This window comes from Pholcus phalangioides, unplaced genomic scaffold, assembly GCF_987345545.1.
Source record: "Pholcus phalangioides strain wild (caught in Gottingen) unplaced genomic scaffold, Ppha-v1.0 ptg000014l_1, whole genome shotgun sequence".
In the NCBI taxonomy this organism is placed as follows: Eukaryota; Metazoa; Arthropoda; class Arachnida; order Araneae; family Pholcidae; genus Pholcus; species Pholcus phalangioides.
Window position 1 is genome coordinate 18,264,657 of NW_028301607.1, and position 18,494 is coordinate 18,283,150.

The window sequence follows — 18,494 nt, forward strand, 5'->3', positions numbered from 1 at the left end:
CATTCTTGCTAATTTCATATCCCAAGAATTTGATGGTTGGGACGCCAAATATGCATTTTGACTCATTTATGCACAGTCCGTATTGGTCAAGTCGACTGAATCGTTTATGTAAGTGTTGGAGATGAGTTTGCTCATCTGGAGAAGCAACCAGGATATCATCTAAATAACAGAATACGAATTCCAATCCTTGTAGGATCGTATTCATTAATTTTCTGAAAGGTCTTTGCTGCATTGCGTAATCCGAAAGTCATATACGGAAATTCAGAGTTCAAATGGTGTAGTAATTACTGTTCTCGGAATATCCGGCTCATGCACTGGAATTTGTTGATACGCTCTAATCAGGTCGATTGAGGAATATACTGTCGTTTCGTGGAGAATGTGCGAGCAATCTGGGAGGAAAGGAATCGGGTAACGATCAGGAACTGTGATTTTGTTGAGTACTCTATACTCTCCACACAGTCTCCAGCAGGAACGATCTTCGCGCCTAATGAGAAGGGGCGCCGAAACACGTTAGATATATACATTGCTCGAAAAATATCTTTAAGATATGTATTTAAAAAAATAACTATAAAAATGACCGAGATGAGAAAAAGAATTGGAGGTTTGAGTGTATATAATATTACGGTTATTTTTCGAAAAGGAAAGAATCGATGGGCAGTGCACCTATATACGTGCATAGCGATTTTGGTCAGATAAAAATACACTCTCTCTATCTCTTCTCTTTTCTTTATCTTTTGTTGCGCTGTAAAAAATAAAAATAACGGAGGGGGATTGCCCTCGGTCACCCAATTTTTCTACTCACGAGAACAAAAGTATTTTCCTGAGTTGTGGGGAGTATTACAGGAATTGAATGTGTCTTCTGATATGGGAAAGATTTTGAGCTAGAAAAGGCTTTCATAAACGCAGAATCGAATCGCTAACCCATTACAGTATTTCAAAAAAAAAAAAGTGCTCACACGAGAAAACCCATGCACTTTGGCTCCTCCGATCTCTCCAGTCTCCCGACTCGCCAGACCAACCAGGGGCAGCTCGGTAGCACTGGGTGCTCTAGAAGGGCGTCAAATCCAAAGTGAAAGGGTGAAAAAACTAGGAAAAATTATTTGTGCTGCTGTTGGAAGGGCACCAAGTCTGAGGTAGAAAGGGCGAAAAAAAGTTAGGGGAAATGATTTTTGCCCCCTCTAGCGGGAGCGTCAAATTCGACGTAAAAGTGTGAAAGAAATTAAAGAAAATTATTTCTGCTTGCTTTAGGAGGGGCGCTATATCCGAAGTGGAAACGCAAAAAAAAATTAAGAAAACTTGTTCGTGCCCTCTCTAAGAGAGGCGTCAAGTTCGAGGTGAAAGGGCGAAAAAGTGGGAAAATGATTTCTACCTTTTTATCAATTGAAATTTTCTAAGTTGTAAGAATTTTAATCACCTTAAAGAAAGTCATTTTAAAGATGTCATTTCTTTCTGTTTTCCTCAGTCCTCGACGTTAATCGTGAATAAGAATTAAACAAAACCTATCGAATTTTGCTGCTTATAATCCGCAGATGCAAACCTCGCAAGTGTGAGGAAAAAAAGACACCATGTATAGTCAGCAGCGGTATATAACTCACATGAGAAAATTTTATTTATCAATATAAAATAGGAGGGGAGCCAAGGAGGGGGGGGGGGAGTTATTTAACACGGTTTTGTAGAGAAAATGACTTTTTTTTTTACTGGTATCTACCCTATCTAGAAATATTTAAAAAATATATGTTCTTTTATCTGCAATTAAATTTTTAACGTAAAATGACATCAAAAAGGAGTTCGGTTGGTAACCCCTGTTATGCGAACTTTAGATTTCCAATCAACAAAAATTAGTGCTGCCATCTGTTAGTAATATATCAAAATATCAGAGAAAAATTTAGTTGAAAAACATGTACTTGTGCTGCCATCTGACGGAAAGGTTACTATTATGTGGAATTCTACCTCACAAGAATGTAACTTGTCTACTTTTCTTTTTTAAAATATCACTATACAGAGAGGAGTCCCCTAGGGATCAAATTTAGCCACTTACTTTTTATAATATTCATAAACGACTTATGTAAACTAAATATTCGTGGTACCATGATTACTTACGCCGATGATTCAGTTCTGTTATATTCTTCAAACGATTTTAATACACTAACAACTAAAATAAATCAAGACCTGGGCTTAATCAGAAAATGGTTTCTAGCTAATGATATAACCCTAAATATCTCAAACACGAAAGCCATTCATTTAAACTTAATTTATTCCGAAATTGATTTTAATCTAAAATTCCATAGTCCAATATGTCTGATAAACCTCGACTGTTGCGGCCAAAAAATTCAAAATATCAAATATCTCGGACTAAACATTAGCAGCAATTTAAATGGAAACTTCATGCACTAGAAATAGCTAAAAAACTACGTTTTATCGTATATAAATTCTATTATCTGAAACAAAAGGTATAACGGCAGAATTTCTGAGGGAAATTTACTATGCGTGGTTTTATTCGTCAATTATGGCATCATCATTTGGGGAGGCGATTACAAGACAAATCTACAACCTATTTGTTCTATTCAAAACAGGTGTTTCAAAACTTTACCATGCTCGATCTCAAATCTCAATTCATAGAAATTTAAATCTACTCCCCATAAGACATAACGCCATCTACCGAATCATAATCTACATATATCGTATCAATATGCACTCAGAGTCCATGTCACTAAGACCAAAAAAATTTACTGCATACCCTCAGTTAGAAAAGAAATATTTCGTAAACATTTTTACTACCTTGCTCCTAAACTATTTAATGCTTTACGTTGGTAATAAGGAATTTATCTAAGTGCATCATTTAAAAAATAACTTTTTGAATTTCTAATAGCAATAGACGATATTGATGTATATTTTCAATTATAGGAGCGAATTATATTACAATCAATAATTATCAATATGCCTGTGGTTGCCTCATACCATTTTTATTGTATCAAATGCTACTGTTATGTGAAAAAGTATTTTCAGTATTAATTGTTACAAAAACTTATCCAAAATTATTTTATTATTTAACTTATTTTTTTTTATTACAACTGTGTTAATTTTTTTCTTTGTTTCTTTCGTGTTTAGTTTTTGATTAGTTGCTCTGTACAGGCTTAGGCCTCTAGACGACAAACATCGAGATTTGACTGTTTTACGTGTTATTTAACTTTCGAAACAAATGAATAAATTTGAAAAAAAATTTGGAAAAAAATAGCACAGTCGCAACATCAGGGTTATCACGAGTTTATTTTGTTTCTTGATGTCATTGGATAAAATATTTTTGATGCCTCTACCGGATGCCGGAACCCACAGGCCACTATGTCATATTTAGGATTTAGGATCCATTCATTCCACATTCTTGATGCATATATATATATCTCTATATCTTTAAATCTCTACTGGGGGGCTCTTCCCCCCCTGCCGTGGCCAACCCCCCCCCTCCTTTTTCTCTTCACAGCATATCTTGTTTATTTCGTCCCACTTCATCAGTGAGCTATGGTAATGGACATATGAGAGCACCAGCTTACTGGCGAATTTTACAATGAAAAACAACAAAAAACAAATGTGATTCATCAAGTACCCCCAGAAAACTTCCCCATGGGGTCTCCAGACTCCAATTCGCTGAATTTTAGTGGGGCCCCAGACTGGATTTATCTCGGGCTACCGATGTGTTGCAAATTTTACAATTTTGGACAACAAAAATCAATGAGATTGATCCAGGGACATCTGAAATGAAACCTGTCAACATTTCCATGGGGTCCCTACCTGGAGGCTTGTCGGACATCCCCCCGGTGAGGGGCCGCGAAAATTTTCAATTTTTATCAATTTCACAATGAATAAAATCCAGGGCCCACATCCAGTACCGGCGACCCAATACGCAGATTTTTAGTGGGGGATGGATTTATCTCGGAGTTCCGCTGTTGCAAATTCTACAATGTTAAACAACAGAAAAGAATGAGATTCATCTAGAGCCCCCAAAATGACACCTGTAAACATGGGGCCCCCGACTTGGAAGCTTGTCGGTCATCCCCCCCCCCCCCCCCCCCCCGCTGCGAGTGCCATGAAAAATTTTAATTTCTATTCATTTCACCAATGAATAAATTCCAGACCCCCAACCAGTTACCCGGTACACCAATACGCAGATTTGTAGTGGGGTTCCCAGATTGGCTTTATCTCGGGCTTTCGCTGTTGTAAATTCTACGATGTTAAATAACGGAATGAGATTCATCCAGGGCCCCCAAAATAAAACGGTGCCCCTGAAGCGGAAGCTTATCGGGCATCCCCCCCCCCCGTGAGTGCTACGGCGAATGTTCATTTGTATTAATTTTACCAACAAATAAAATCCAGTCCCCCCCCCCCACCCTCAATTACCTGTGACCGAATTCGCAAATTTTATGGGGCCCCCAGACTGGATATATCTTGAGCTTCAGCTTCTGAACATTTTTCAATGTTAAAGCAGCAAGGAAACAATGAGATCCATCAAGGGCCCCTGTAAATGAAACCTTTTAACTTCCCCATGAAGGTATATGTGTAATCCCCCGGGTACCCCGACCCTGTGTGTTGGGAGCACTGGTGATATACTTTATGTATGTTATACATATACATACCTCTCGGCCTGACCCCCCACAGGGGCAAGGCTGACAGGAGCCGCAACGATTCTTATCACTTTTTAATTTTTCACACTATAAATTAACCACAGAGGTGCCCGTGAAAAAGCTAGTTTGGGGAACTCGCCATCTATTCCAGCCTAGGGACCCTGCTGTAGGATGTGGGGGCATCTCGGCACATGCACGTAACTTGGTCCAGGTGGGTAAAATGGATGCCGATATATGCAAGTTAAATGAAAACTTGACCCAAAATCATCACCAATTTCCGAAACACAAGAACGTTGCAGATTTTCGTAACAAAAACGTCACCGACTTCCGTTACATAAAATTGTCAGTAATTTTGGTTGCATAGAAACAATCCCTTTTCGAGTTTGTGATTTTTTTTTTTTTTTTAAATAACACAAAACTTATAATAAAAAAAAAATAAAGTAAAATAATGAAATGAAAAATATGATTTTATATTATAGAGTAGATAATGATATAATGATAATAATTACTCCATGTATTACCCCATAAATGTTCAATTTTTTTTTCATTGTTAATGATACATATTGGAAGCAATAAAAACTAAAAATAATTAGAATTTAAAAATTTAAAATATTGGAAGCGTAAAAATTATTTTTAAAAATTTATTTCAGATTTTTCTACTTATCTTGTTACTGAAGATGTGCAAAGCTTTAAAATTTGCACATGAAATAATAAATGTATGCAGTTTAACTTCCGTTAACGAGCAATTTGCATAACGAGCAAAACTTTGAAAAAAAAATTGACTCGGTTAACGATCGTCGATTCGCATTTACGAGCAAAAAATTGGCACTCTGCTTATTTATTTTCACATTATCACAACTGAACTTATTTTTATTTATTTTTTATTTTTTGCTTTCGCCCACACACGTGTCATGGAATTTTGGTAATATTCTCCCCTAGAGTCTCCGGTAAGTGTGCCTCACTCGGGAAATTAACACACGTGCGAGTGTGGATATTTACGATACGAGACTAGGTGCAGCGATGAGTATGTGTGCTTGTGTGCTTGGGGAAAACCATGGACTGGAGGTGCATGAAGCTGGCACTCAAGAACTAGCATTGAAAAACGTCTAGAAGTTGGCGGTAGATGAAGTTATGGATCTCTTTTGCACGCACCAGCAAGAGTTTATGGATGGTATCTCATCTGAGGAGAGAAGTCCCTCACTCACATAAAATGAGATTAGAGAAATTCACATAAAATGAGAATTTCCGTAAATGACTTTCGGATTACGCAATGCAGCAAAGACCTTTCAGAAAATTAATGAATACGATCCTACAAGGATTGGAATTCGTATTCTGTTATTTAGATGAGATTAGAGATGTGTTGAATGTGGGAATATGTGCAAAACTCTGTAGAAAAAAAGAACCACCCAAATATAGCTATAGCAGTGTGCGAGCAATGAATCTGTCCAACGAACACTGCAATTTTCTATTTCCCAGAAATCCTAAAACGGAGGAAAAGCAAGTGCCATTAGGTAAGGTTTTTTTTTTAAATTCACGTAAAAAGAATAAGTTTGCAAACAACAGTGAGTCTCTAAATCGTCCTAAACGATATTCCTCCTCTCTCTCTCGTCGTTTAGAGTAAGTTCATTTGCAAATATTATCGTATTTGTACGTGTAATTATGGATATTATGGTTATTTTATTGTGTTTAATTATTGATTTAATGCCGTTTTTATTAATCATTTTTATGTGAATGAATGATTGTGGAACGAACTATCCGAGTTATCATAATTTCCTATGGGGAAGTTTGATTCGAATAACGAGCTATTCGGATAACGAGCACGATGGTGGAACGAATTAAACTCGTTAACCGAAGTTCCACTGTATAAGTGATACGGTTCAACCTGTCTTTAACGAAAAAAAAATCGTTAATTTCAATGGCAAAATACATATTAAAAAACCTGGATTAAACGGAACCTGTCTAACACCGAAAAGGAAAGGAAAATTGTACCCTTTAAGGGAAAGTTTCACATAAACACTGTGAGTGTTTGGCAACCAATAGACAAAAGGATCATAGAAAATGTTAAGGTACTCCACCGAAATATTTTACGCAATCTATTCTTGAAATGTGAGTTCTACATCATCCACCCTTAGATTGGCGAAAACCGTTTCTGTACTTGATGCTGAGGTTTTGATAAGCCATGTAGTTGCTTTTAGGTAAAGCAGTTGCTTTCTGAAATTGTAGCAGAATTTTTCGGAAAAATCAGATTTATCCACGAAAGAAATCAACGTGAGGGTTGAATTGAAAAATGATATGCAAGACTTCAAAATTGTTGGCAAGCTGTGTATATTTCGCGTTTGCAAGGCTTAGCAGGACCGGAATTAATTAGAGAGAGGAAAAGGGCAACTGCCCTTGCGGCAAAAATCAAAGGATGGAAATTTTTGGTGGGAACAAGAACACCGCTGTAAAGTCATAGAATTTTACGGTGATGGGACGGCAAAATTCTGTTACCCTCTTTCCCTCACGAAATTCTTAGTTACGACCCTGATGCTGAGGATTACTTAAACATAGACGATAATGTAAAACCTGAACCTGACACGACATATATCGACACCCTAATGCTAACTGAAAATTTTTGAGGAAGTTAAAAAGAATGTAAATGTCGTTATTTTAGAAGAAAAACAGTGTACGTCGGAATTTTACAGATACTGCCGAAACCTAAATACAGTATTTAGCAATTATAGACTAATTATTTATTTATTTTATCTATATTTAAATTATTTACTTTATCTTCAATTAATTTATTTTATTTCAGTCACACGCGAGATCGTTACAAATACAACGACACAACAAGCAAAATACCCAACGAGGTGGATGAGAAAAAGATGTCCATAACAAATATGGTTGCCATATATTTCAAAAATACAGCAACCCAATTAAAAACAAGCACTCTAATAAATAAATGGAATTAAAACGATGCTTTGAAGTTTTTTCCATATGAAAATGAATGCTTCAATAAAAAGGACACAATGTAAATTAAATGTTATCATAACGAATTTCCTTGAATTTACTTTCTTCTGAGATCGCAGCAACGCGCGACGGGTCATCTAGTTAATTTTAAAAAAACGTCCTAAACTATATGAATTTATGCAGTTGAATATTTAAAGACAATACAGACACATTTTCATTTTCGAGCTTGAGAAGATATAAATAAAAAGTTGAAATCAATGTTATTGCATGAAAATATCCAACTCAAAAGTAGGTCCGGCTAATTACTTCATATTTAATATTTTGGGCTTCGTATATCTCTAAGCGAACTCAATATTTCAAAAATTGAGAATTCAATACAATTTTTAAAATTATTTATGTGACAGAAAACCCCACTAAATTTCCGCATTTCTACGCTAAAATCGGCAATTTTAACACTGATTTCTATGAGGATCACCCTTTTGCGATCACCCTTTTCACCTGACCCTCAAAGCGATGATGATTATGACGTCTATTCAAAAAGCCTCATTACTGAGAGTATATTGAAAATGTGGCAAACCATTATAAAGGCATAAACTATTATACATATACTAACAGGATTAAAGAAGTGACAAACCGTTGTAAAGGCATATACACGTCTGAAACGCATTGCTAGGGAACCACGGTAACCAAAGTACAAACAAACAAACAAATACAACGCCACAACAGGCAAATTGCCCAACGAGGTGGTTGACTTAAGAGCATCATGGATCCCCGAGCCATTTTTTGGAGGCCCTACCTACTACTGCTACACCACACATGCACCCCCCCCCCCCCGCGGAACCCCCCAACGAATCGGTACATGCGGAAATGTGCGTGTACGTGTAGTGCAACCTGACGTAAAGTTTGTTTCTGTGTAATGCTTGTTATGTGTATTGCTGTCATCTGCCCCCAGTTTTTCTAACTATGAGTGAAGTGTTATGGTTGAATGATTTACCGTTGTAGGACTGTTTCTTTCTGTGGCGAGACTTTTTAACGGGGAGAAACGTTCCAAAAGTGATTGTTGAGGTCCAAAAACCCATTTGTATAACCGGGTATAACTGGAATATGTATAACCGGGAAATAAAAAATTATTCATTAAAAAACTATTACAATACTTCATAGTTAGTTAGATTTTGTTAACCATATTTCTTTATCACAAAAATGAGAAACTTTGCCTGGTTTTAATTTATATTTATATATTTAAATACTGGTTTGTTTTTAAAAAAGCAAGACACAATTCTGAATTGAATTTTCTCGAGGGATACTTCATCAGAACATGCCAGAATTTCCTCGTTAATGATGGAAGAAACACACCACCCATTTCGTCAGCTTGGACAGGCTTTATTAACCTTAATCGTGAAAAAACTTTCAACACTTTGCAACAGATGGCTCCCCAATTCGCATCCAAAGACCACTCGGACGCAGCAAATACAAAGGCGAACTCTTCGGACGACCAGACGCGTAAACAACACCCCTCCACGACTCATTCGTGTGAATTCTGACCACGAGGTCCTGATGACGGCTCTCCATTGAAGAGCCGAAACGCGTCGACCATTCGACCAACTGAATGTATTTGTCTTGAAAACGTGGCAATTTTTGTATAAACCATGTTTCTCTTTCAACCGAAATATTCTTTATGCTTCTTCATTATAGCTAGCACCGAATTAATAAACGAAATATTTTTCAGGCAAATTTTCGGTTATTATTTTCCATTATTTCTTACTTTCTGATTTTTTCCCTGCAAAAAGTAAAAATTTTGCATTTACACTATTTTCAATTATAATATTTATGTTGAGGATTTGAATTCATGTTATACGCCAAATCAATAAGTGTGATAAATTTTAAAACGCACACCTTCAAACGATTTATTACAGAGGAAGTGGGAAAGTGACATAATAGTTGAATTGAAGAAAAAAAAAGTATTTAAAATATTTTGCAAACACAATGATGACTTTTTACCAGCATAAATATACAGATTTCAAATTGGCAAATTATTAGTTCATTTTATGAGTTAATTCTGATGTGTTAAAATATGCATTCAACATGATTGATGTCTAGTTGGACGACGACAAGCCATTTGTGGAAGGTTTTTTTCCCCCATCTGACCTCTCCCTCCTGACAACGACTGGGGCATCGTGTTGGCTGGATCAAACAAAGCATAATATTTAACACATAACATGTAGCAACGTATTATATTTAATATTTATACACAGGTTACGATAAAAGTGAAAAATTCGGTTATTATGCATAACCATTTTGTTGTTTCATGGATTTTGCTCATATACCAAGACTTTATCACATTTATCAGTGATTATGAATAATCCCCAGGTCATAAGGTCGTATTGGTAAATATAATTGGTCAATGAATTACTTGAATTTATCAAAAATTATGCATTCGATTGGTAATGCTGGTTTTATTTGTAACATAATTATGCTTATGGAGAAAATCTTTCGACGCTTATTGCAATTCAATTTTTATGGCAAAACATGCCGTTGATGTATCGCAAACTAATAAACTGGTTAAATGAAGAGAACAGAAGTAATACTTTTTTTAAATATTTATCAAATCTACTGACTTCAATTGAGAATTATGGATAATCACTAAGTGAAAGTGATAAGTACATTAAAATTCATCGAATTTACCGAGACGATCGGTTATTATGCAAAATCACTAATTTACCAATTTTCCCGTAACATTTAAGGGTAGTTAAGCGGACCGGGATAGCAAGTTCGGAGGGGGGGGGGGCAAATTTTAGTAATTCGTGGTCAGGAACTTTAAATTATAACGTGAAAAGGGCAGAGCAATTCGAATAGCCAGCACGTGGCAAAGCCATAAATCTGTGTCTGCAAACGGATTTAGTAAGAAGTATTTTAATGATTTCGTAAGAAGGACATTACGTTCCGTTCCCTTCGTGTCATCGCACCATCTGGAGAAAATCGTCTTCTGATAACTGATCGGGAAAAATGATAAACGAAGTTTTTATGAAGTTTTTTCGTTACCACGGTTCTTTGGGTTCATCAGAACGAATCCACTAATGATCCATTGATGGGTGTTCTTAGTATTGTTATACAGCGTTATATCATGATTGAATAAATTAAAAAAAATTTAAATTAAAGAAAATATATGGTCCAATGGTTGTCAAATTTTTTGTTAGCCAATGGCCCTTTGCACCATATTTTCTTCTCCTCCCCCCCCCCCCAACTTTTTCCCAGGACCTTCTACTCTCATCCAAGAAAGAGACTTTCTCCTTATTGAATTGAATTTAGTCAAAGCGAAATTTATTGCACAAATATATATTAAAAAAATGTTGGCCGCTGGAACTCCCTGGGACAGATGCGGATCAAAAAGGAAGGGGGCATCGATCCCTCGCTAACACCAATTGTCTCGGAACAGTACGTCTGTGTATAATATATATGACACGTTGCAATCATCAATATTTTCACGAGGTTTTCTTTTTATCCCCTTTTTGACTAACGTTGCGTTTGTGCGACGCTTTGTTTAATATTTTTTTCAGATATTTTTCACATAAATGTTTTCATGAAATGAACATAGTGTTTTTCGAAATTTGTTTACAATGAAATTTGATTTTTTAAAGTTTTTATAAAACATGAAATTCTCAAATTTCATTCCGATATTTTATCTGAATTTTTTTCCTGACCATCAACAGAAATAATTTTTTTCCTTAATTTTTTTTGTCACATGGGGTTTCCCAAAATTATAATTACAATTAATTTCCATTAATTAGAAACTTAGTTAATTGGAAATATACTTTAATTACAAAGAAAAATGTGCTAAATTCATGTCCAATTTTTTGAAATTTCAAAAATATGTTATTTGAATAGCCAGTCATCATATATAAAAAAAATTGTGCGATTTGGTCACAAATTGTAAGAGTGGTCAAAAATGGGTCCATTTTTGGGTTGTCTTTCTTCAACTCAGAATTAATTTTAAACGGCAAATATTGTTACAGAAAATTAAATAATTTAATTACCTGAAACTTTTTATTGGTATATACAGTAAAACCTCTCTTTTGCTGGACTAAAAAATTCGTCCGTAAAAGAGGGATGACCGTTAATCAGGGGTTTAAAATACATACTTTTATATATTATAAAACTGTAAATTATTATTTGGCCGTAAAAGAGGGGGGGGGGGTGACCGCATCTAAGGGGTGTCCGTTAAGAGGGGTTTTACTGCAATGCAACTTATGAGCATGAATTTGCATGATAATCGTAGCCAACTTCAGCTTGGCGAAATTAATTTAGAAAATCCCGAGATGTCACGTGACATTAAAAATATAAAGAAAACCCGGTTGCTAACAGCAGTGTGTGTTCCACGCGAAATTCCACGGTTGCTGATAAGATCAACCGCACCAGCCGAAGCGTAGACTAGCTTAACTGCACACACTTAGTGCTATAGGGTATCGGTGAGAGACTAATTTCGTTACTGTTGACACTTGAAATTCGTAAACGGGGAAGGGGGTAGCACTTTTGAGGAGATATTTTGTGGCAGATCTGCTTGGGAGTGGTCAGCTAATGAATGATCTTTCAAGCTAGAAGGTCGTAATCACAAATCAACGCAGTAAAATTTCTTCCACCGACGATTGGGATTGCCTGACAAGATATGCCAACCACCTTTCAGGCGGACCAAAAAGATCAAAAGCTTGATGGAGATGAAAATCTGGTGATCCTAGTGAAATTTTCGATTTTATTTTTGTTATACAGTATTAGTTTTCTTCAATTGTTGTACGATTTTTTCAGCATCTTAAAGTGAGTCATTTCTGTTTTTCTCTTTCGTCGATGTGAATCTTGAACTAGAATTATAAACAAACGTATTTTCCTGCGTTTAATCCGCAGATGCGAATTTCGCTAGTTTCAAAGAAAAAAAGACGTCCGCAGAATAAACCCCATTAGAAAATTTCATCCATTATTAATGACATTATGGAATGGAGGGGGAGGTGTTTGCCACGTTTTTGTGTAAAAAATGTCCATTTCTGTACTTACATCTATACCCTTCAAGAAATATTAAAAAAATTGTTATAAATCAATTTTTGTAAAGTAATTGTAACTAATCAAACCTCTGAGAAAAAAACAACTTTAGATAACTTTATCAATTTTGCCAATTTCTCTAATTTAGTTAGCTAGGAAAAAATAGGAGGATAAGCGCAAGTCCGTGGAGGGGGTGATGGAGAGACTCTCCCCCCTCAAGAGTCCGATAATATGGGAAAATACATAAATCAGCCCCATATTTTAGGGAACAGTAGGGACCAGCAATAATCAATAAATTGCCCCACCGACACATCACCCTGGATGAGCCTCTGAGGGGCGGGGGAGGACCAACTGTTCTGACTTCGGCCGGCCATTTCGCGAAGTGGCTGGAGATCCCTGGCCTAAGCTCGATGTGCTGGTGTAACACTGCCCGGTAGGAGCCAAAACCATCTTTCTAGTCGCCAAAGTGTGATATAAGTATAATTACGGTAATCACTGTATGTTTTTCAAAACCTGTGGAAAATTCAACCGAGTGAATCATCAATGTATTTTCTTTTCGTTTCTGAAGTGCTAGATGTGCCATCTCTTCCTGATTCACCAATACGAAGGCGAGTGGTGGAGAAAGCAAATCTGGATATCACTGAAGGTAAATAAATATCATCCCTCATGCAACCTTGATACAATTATCTTTATCCGTTTCAATTTTTTAATTTTATTATTATTATAGTTGTTGTTATTGTTATTAGAGACCGAGCCTTGAATTATAACAAAATACTTGAATAAGGAAAGTAATAGAGACGGCGTACACATTGGCGACATTCAGAAATTTCAGATGAAATCAATAGGAGTTTAGGTTACAGAGTACATAGAATATTTTGAATTATAAAATATCAGGAGATTAAAAACTGGTTGCAAAAGCACAACATGTTTTTAGGAAGTTAACCGATTCATACATATCGACCGCTTAATAATTTCACACGTGGTTCCTTGGGAAAAACTAATATGGAGAAGTGTTTTCAGTTTTTTGATCTGACCCATAATTAATGAGCTATAACGTTTTAAAAATTAATGACGTCACTTCAAAATCCTGCCAAATTCCCATACGTACAAATTGCTGTTTTTGAAAATGTTTATAATGTATTAACCTCATACAGAAATTCAGAAAAGGAAAAATATATAAGAACCAGTTTTTTCCCCCGCAATTTGCAGAAAAGGGGAAAAACATTTTTTTTACAGGAAAAACTTCAAAAAGTGGCACAAAGTCACCCCAGTTTACGATACCTTAAAATTAGGTTAAGGTATTGATGGTTTTTTTTATTGAATTTTGACTAACGCAACATACAACTTTTTTAAAAATCACCAAAATTTACCCATATTTTGTACCATAAATTTTTTTTACATAATTTTAATAAAAAATCCTCATGTTAAAGTATGTAACACGTAGGCAGTTAAAGTTGATGTTTCTCTCCTTTATCTCAGAAGAAAACGGAGGTATAGACGCATATGGGTACATCCAATTGATGAACAGGGACCTACACATGGTGTTTTTAAGGGTATTTATGGCAAATAATTAAAAAAATTCCATGCAAAATCATCTTTAAAAGTAGCCAAAGATGCGGGCCAGTTCGACCCAGACCCGCGTCGTGTGAATAGCTCCATATAACCTAATGTACAAAAACTGTATGTGCTGATGCGGAGCCCGCACTTAGATTTTTACACATGCAGACGCCATCAGGACCTGCACGAACACTTCCAAGTTGCGTGTGCATTTCGCATCGTCTGAAAGACTCCGTATGTACCAATAGTTAAAACTTCTTCCGGACCCGCATCCGCTTCGTGTGAAAGGTCCCTTAGCAACATAGCACGGAGAATCACGATTTTAAAGCAGGAAATGAGGAGAGCGATTCTTGGATTTTCAATAAACAAATTTGTTCGGGATCAGAATAAATATTAATTAATTAAGTTTCATGTTTTCTCATAAAAGTGCACAAAGGTGTATTTGTGTACTTTATTGAATAAGATTTTCCTTCAAATTATTTTTAGTAAATTTTATGTAGATTTTTAATGCGTTATATTTACGTACGAAATAGCTCAATTAATCCTTTGAAGGGCAGACATTTTTTCCACAACCCATAGGAAAAAATGTAAACAGTTCGCCCACTATGGGACCCACCCTGCCCCTTCAAAGAAGAATTATTGTATTGATTTGATATTTACTCTCAACAGGACGTTTTTATTTAGGTAAATCTCTCGTGACATTTTGAATCATGAACGTTACCACCCCCCCCCCTTTCCCACAAGAGGGGTACACATTGGGAATCACTGTATCAAGGTAATAGAGGTGAAGAAAAAAAAACTTTTCAAAGATAGTCATATCTTAAGGGTGGCAAAATATTCTCCTCAGGTGGCAGAATTTCTAGGACCCTGATCTTAAATATCTTGAATACTTGCATTTTTTTTTTGTATTTTTATTTTGTATTTATTTATTTATTTATTTATTTATTTTTTGCTTTTTTAATTTTTATTGGATTTTTTATGATGCCATTTTTTTTATAAAAACTCATTTTTGGGCAGCTATTTGTCATATTTTAAGCATTTTTGTGCGATCGGTCATATTTTAGGAATTTTCATTTTTGCAATAAACATTTTTTTTACCGAAAATTTTAATCTGCGGACATTTTGTTCAGACATATACATGTTGATTCAGGAAATATGGAGAAAACTTTAAGAGGTGTCAGTACACACAATACAATTGTCATTAAACATTTGTCATCTTTGTCTAACATGAAACGTAAACGTGCTAGCGCATTCCGAAACGGCCGCTCCGCAAACATTAAAAAGGCATTCCTGTTGAAATTTATCGGGAGAAAAAGAACAATATGCATGCTAGTGTAATCTGGGTAAGAAGAAGAAACCGTATGTAAATCTGCGTCACAGTGAATAAAAGGCGTGGACGCCAGCCCTGTGAAGTTATTCCAGCGTGCAACCGTTCTAACAGTTGTAACGTACAGTAGAATGACACACTTTAGTAATACTGAAAAGCAGACAAGCATTTCATTTTCAGAGCTGCAAACGGAAGTACCACAGTGACAGCTCGAATGTACGGTAAGCGTTTTCCCCACAGGCGATTGCCCAATCTGAAAACATTATCCCGTACGTCACAACTGTTAGAACGGTTGCACGCTGCAATAGCTTCAGTGCTGGTGTCCACGCCTTTTTTTCACCACGATGCAGATTTGCATACGGTTTCTTCTTCTTCCCCACGTTACGTTTACATGCATGGTGTTCTTTTCCTCCTTATAAATTTCGACAGGAATGCCTTTTTTAACGTTTGCGCAGCGGCCGTTGAAACGCGCTAGCGTGTTTGCGTTTCATGTTGGACCATGTATTCTTTGATGACAATTGTTTGTATTGGTGCGTACTATAACCTCTTAAAGTTCTCCCATCTTTTCTTAATCACCCTGTATATGTTTTGTTCCCTTATAATGAATTATTGTCTTTGCTTTTTTTTTTTTTTGGAAAAGAAACGTTTTTATTCCCAGTGGTCATTGTTTTGTCCTCGCAGGATCATTTTGCTATATTTCTGAATGACACGCCAAGCACGTGCGAAAGATGTTATTCATTCGGACCCTCGAGATTTTTACATTAATCGTATTTAGTCATTCCTAAATACGGGTATTTTTGTCGGGAGAGGCAGACTTGGTTTTGCTACCCGCACCCATCACTTTCAAACTCCAAAACTCTATAACAATGTTTTTGCTTTATGTTTTGAAGTAAAAATCATTTCTTCATTCCCTCCCCCCCCCCCCATTGAAATTTCCGCTTCCTTAGGTTTGGTGTAGCCCATCCCTCACACCGTCCCTTTCTTTGATTCTGGCTCTCTCTACAATTGAGTGTTCGGAATAAAAAGTTACGGAATATTTTCCGGAACTTTGTGGAGATCATTTTCAGCACTGATGGTAGCAGCTGTATACACACGTGGGCATTGTGAGGGATTTGCATCACGAGACCCTGGATTCGAATCCCACCAGTGGCGCAATGGTCGTTGGCTGAAGTTTTCTGTCGTTTCGAAGCTTTCTTTAGGCTTAAATGTGAGTCTGTCTGCCCGTTAAAAAGTCTCGCAATAGATCCTTCAACCATGGCCCCAGCCACAAACAAAATTTCCAGCCCTACCTACAACTGAACAAATACTTGAACTCCCGGGCGGAACCACAAGAACGTTTTGCCGCTGTGGTGGTCGAGTGGTTATAGTGCCGGACTCGTGATGCGAGAATCCGGGTTCGAACCCCACAGTGGTGGTCGGCTGAAGTTGGTTTTCTGTGGTTCCCAACTTCAAGGTGCAAATGCGAGCCGATCTCCCCGTTAAAAAGTCTCGCCACAGAGAGCAACAGTCCTACAACGGTAAATCATTCAAACACAACACTTCACTCATAGTTAGTAAAACTGGGGGCAGATGACAGCACTACACATAACAAGCATTACACAGAAACAAAACTTTACGTCAGGTTGCACTACACGTACACACACATTCCCGCATGTACCGATTCGTTGGGGGGCCGCGGGGGGGGGGGTGCATGTGTGGTGTAGCAGTATTAGGTAGGGGCTCGGGGATCCATGATGTCTTAAGTCAGCCACCTCGTTGGGCAATTTGCCTGTTGTGGCGTTGTATTTGTATTTGTATTACACTTTACTCAGAATTCGAAATACAGATGGTGACAATAACTTCACTAGCACTAGATACGCACTCAGACGGTTAGGTACATCAGGAATCAGAACATATACACACTCTTTCGGCGCAACTCACGTCTGAAGAAAGTGGATGAAATGGTAGTAAATTGCCTAATGACGGTAGACCGGAGATGTACTCGGTTTAAAAGAAGTACCGATGCCCCCCCCCCCCACACTGTGTTTTATTTTGTTAAATACTATGTTAATAGTTTCAGCACAAAACCGATTTGATGTGCAGCAACATTGCAATCAGCTTGTGGAATAATCAATAAGATTGCAGAAACACTAGACATCTGTTTAAAAAAAAAACACAAACACAAATATACACACCCTTGCAAAGTAGTTTCCTCGAACATTTGAAATTGCATCTTATATACAAATACAACACCACAACAGGCAAAATGCCCAACGAGGTGGCTGAGAAAAAGATGCCCATAACAAATATGGATGTCATATGTTTCAAAAACAAAGCAACCCAATTAAAAATGTAATTAGAAACAACATAAACAATATATACACATGATAAAATATTATACAATGCCCATAAAGAATACTTATGGTTGTCTTATTCTAAGAATGTATAGCTTCTCGATTTACCCCAACATGTTTATCGTATTTCTTTTTAAACGTGTCAATTGTGTTACAATTTACTACCTCCGGGGATAACCTATTCCATTTACTAACAACCCTATTAGAGAAAAATTCCCTGCGACAACAATATATTATTGTATACAGTGCCGTAACTAGCCATTCCTGTGCCCTGTGCAAGAGTTTGCATTTAGGCCCCTTCTGGCCCCAGAGAATGACCCATTTAGGCCCATTCTGGGCCCCCCCCTCCAATTTACTACCTATAGCTATAGCTATAGGGATAAGCTATTCCATTTACTAACAACCCTATTAGAGAAAAATTCCCTGTGACACCATAACCTGGCATTGTCCCTCCCCAATCGATACTGGTGTCCCCTTGTAAAAGCAGTCGATTGGCGGTGTATTAAAAGTTCATGGTCCATTCTATCCATTTCATTGAAAATTTTGAACACTTCGATCATATCTCCTCGACATCTGCGTTCATCCAATGTAAACATATTCAAAAAATGAACTCTCTCTTCATAACTCAAGCCCCGTGTTCCAATAAGGACACGTGTAGCTCTTCTCTGCACCCCTTCAACCAAGTCT

The 18,494-nt window shown here is 36.8% G+C and overlaps 1 protein-coding gene across 4 annotated transcripts in view; it reads left to right on the forward strand.

Annotated features, from left to right (window-relative positions):
- The window catches only part of LOC149078233 (uncharacterized), a 575,966-nt gene that overhangs the window by 359,146 nt on the left and 198,326 nt on the right, over window positions 1-18,494 (forward strand). For all 4 annotated transcript variants that reach the window (XM_089241835.1, XM_089241837.1, XM_089241838.1 and 1 more), the window contains exon 9: window positions 13,159-13,236. In XM_089241835.1, coding sequence (XP_089097961.1) covers window positions 13,159-13,236 — 78 coding nt within the window. The remainder of the gene's footprint in view (window positions 1-13,158; window positions 13,237-18,494) is intronic.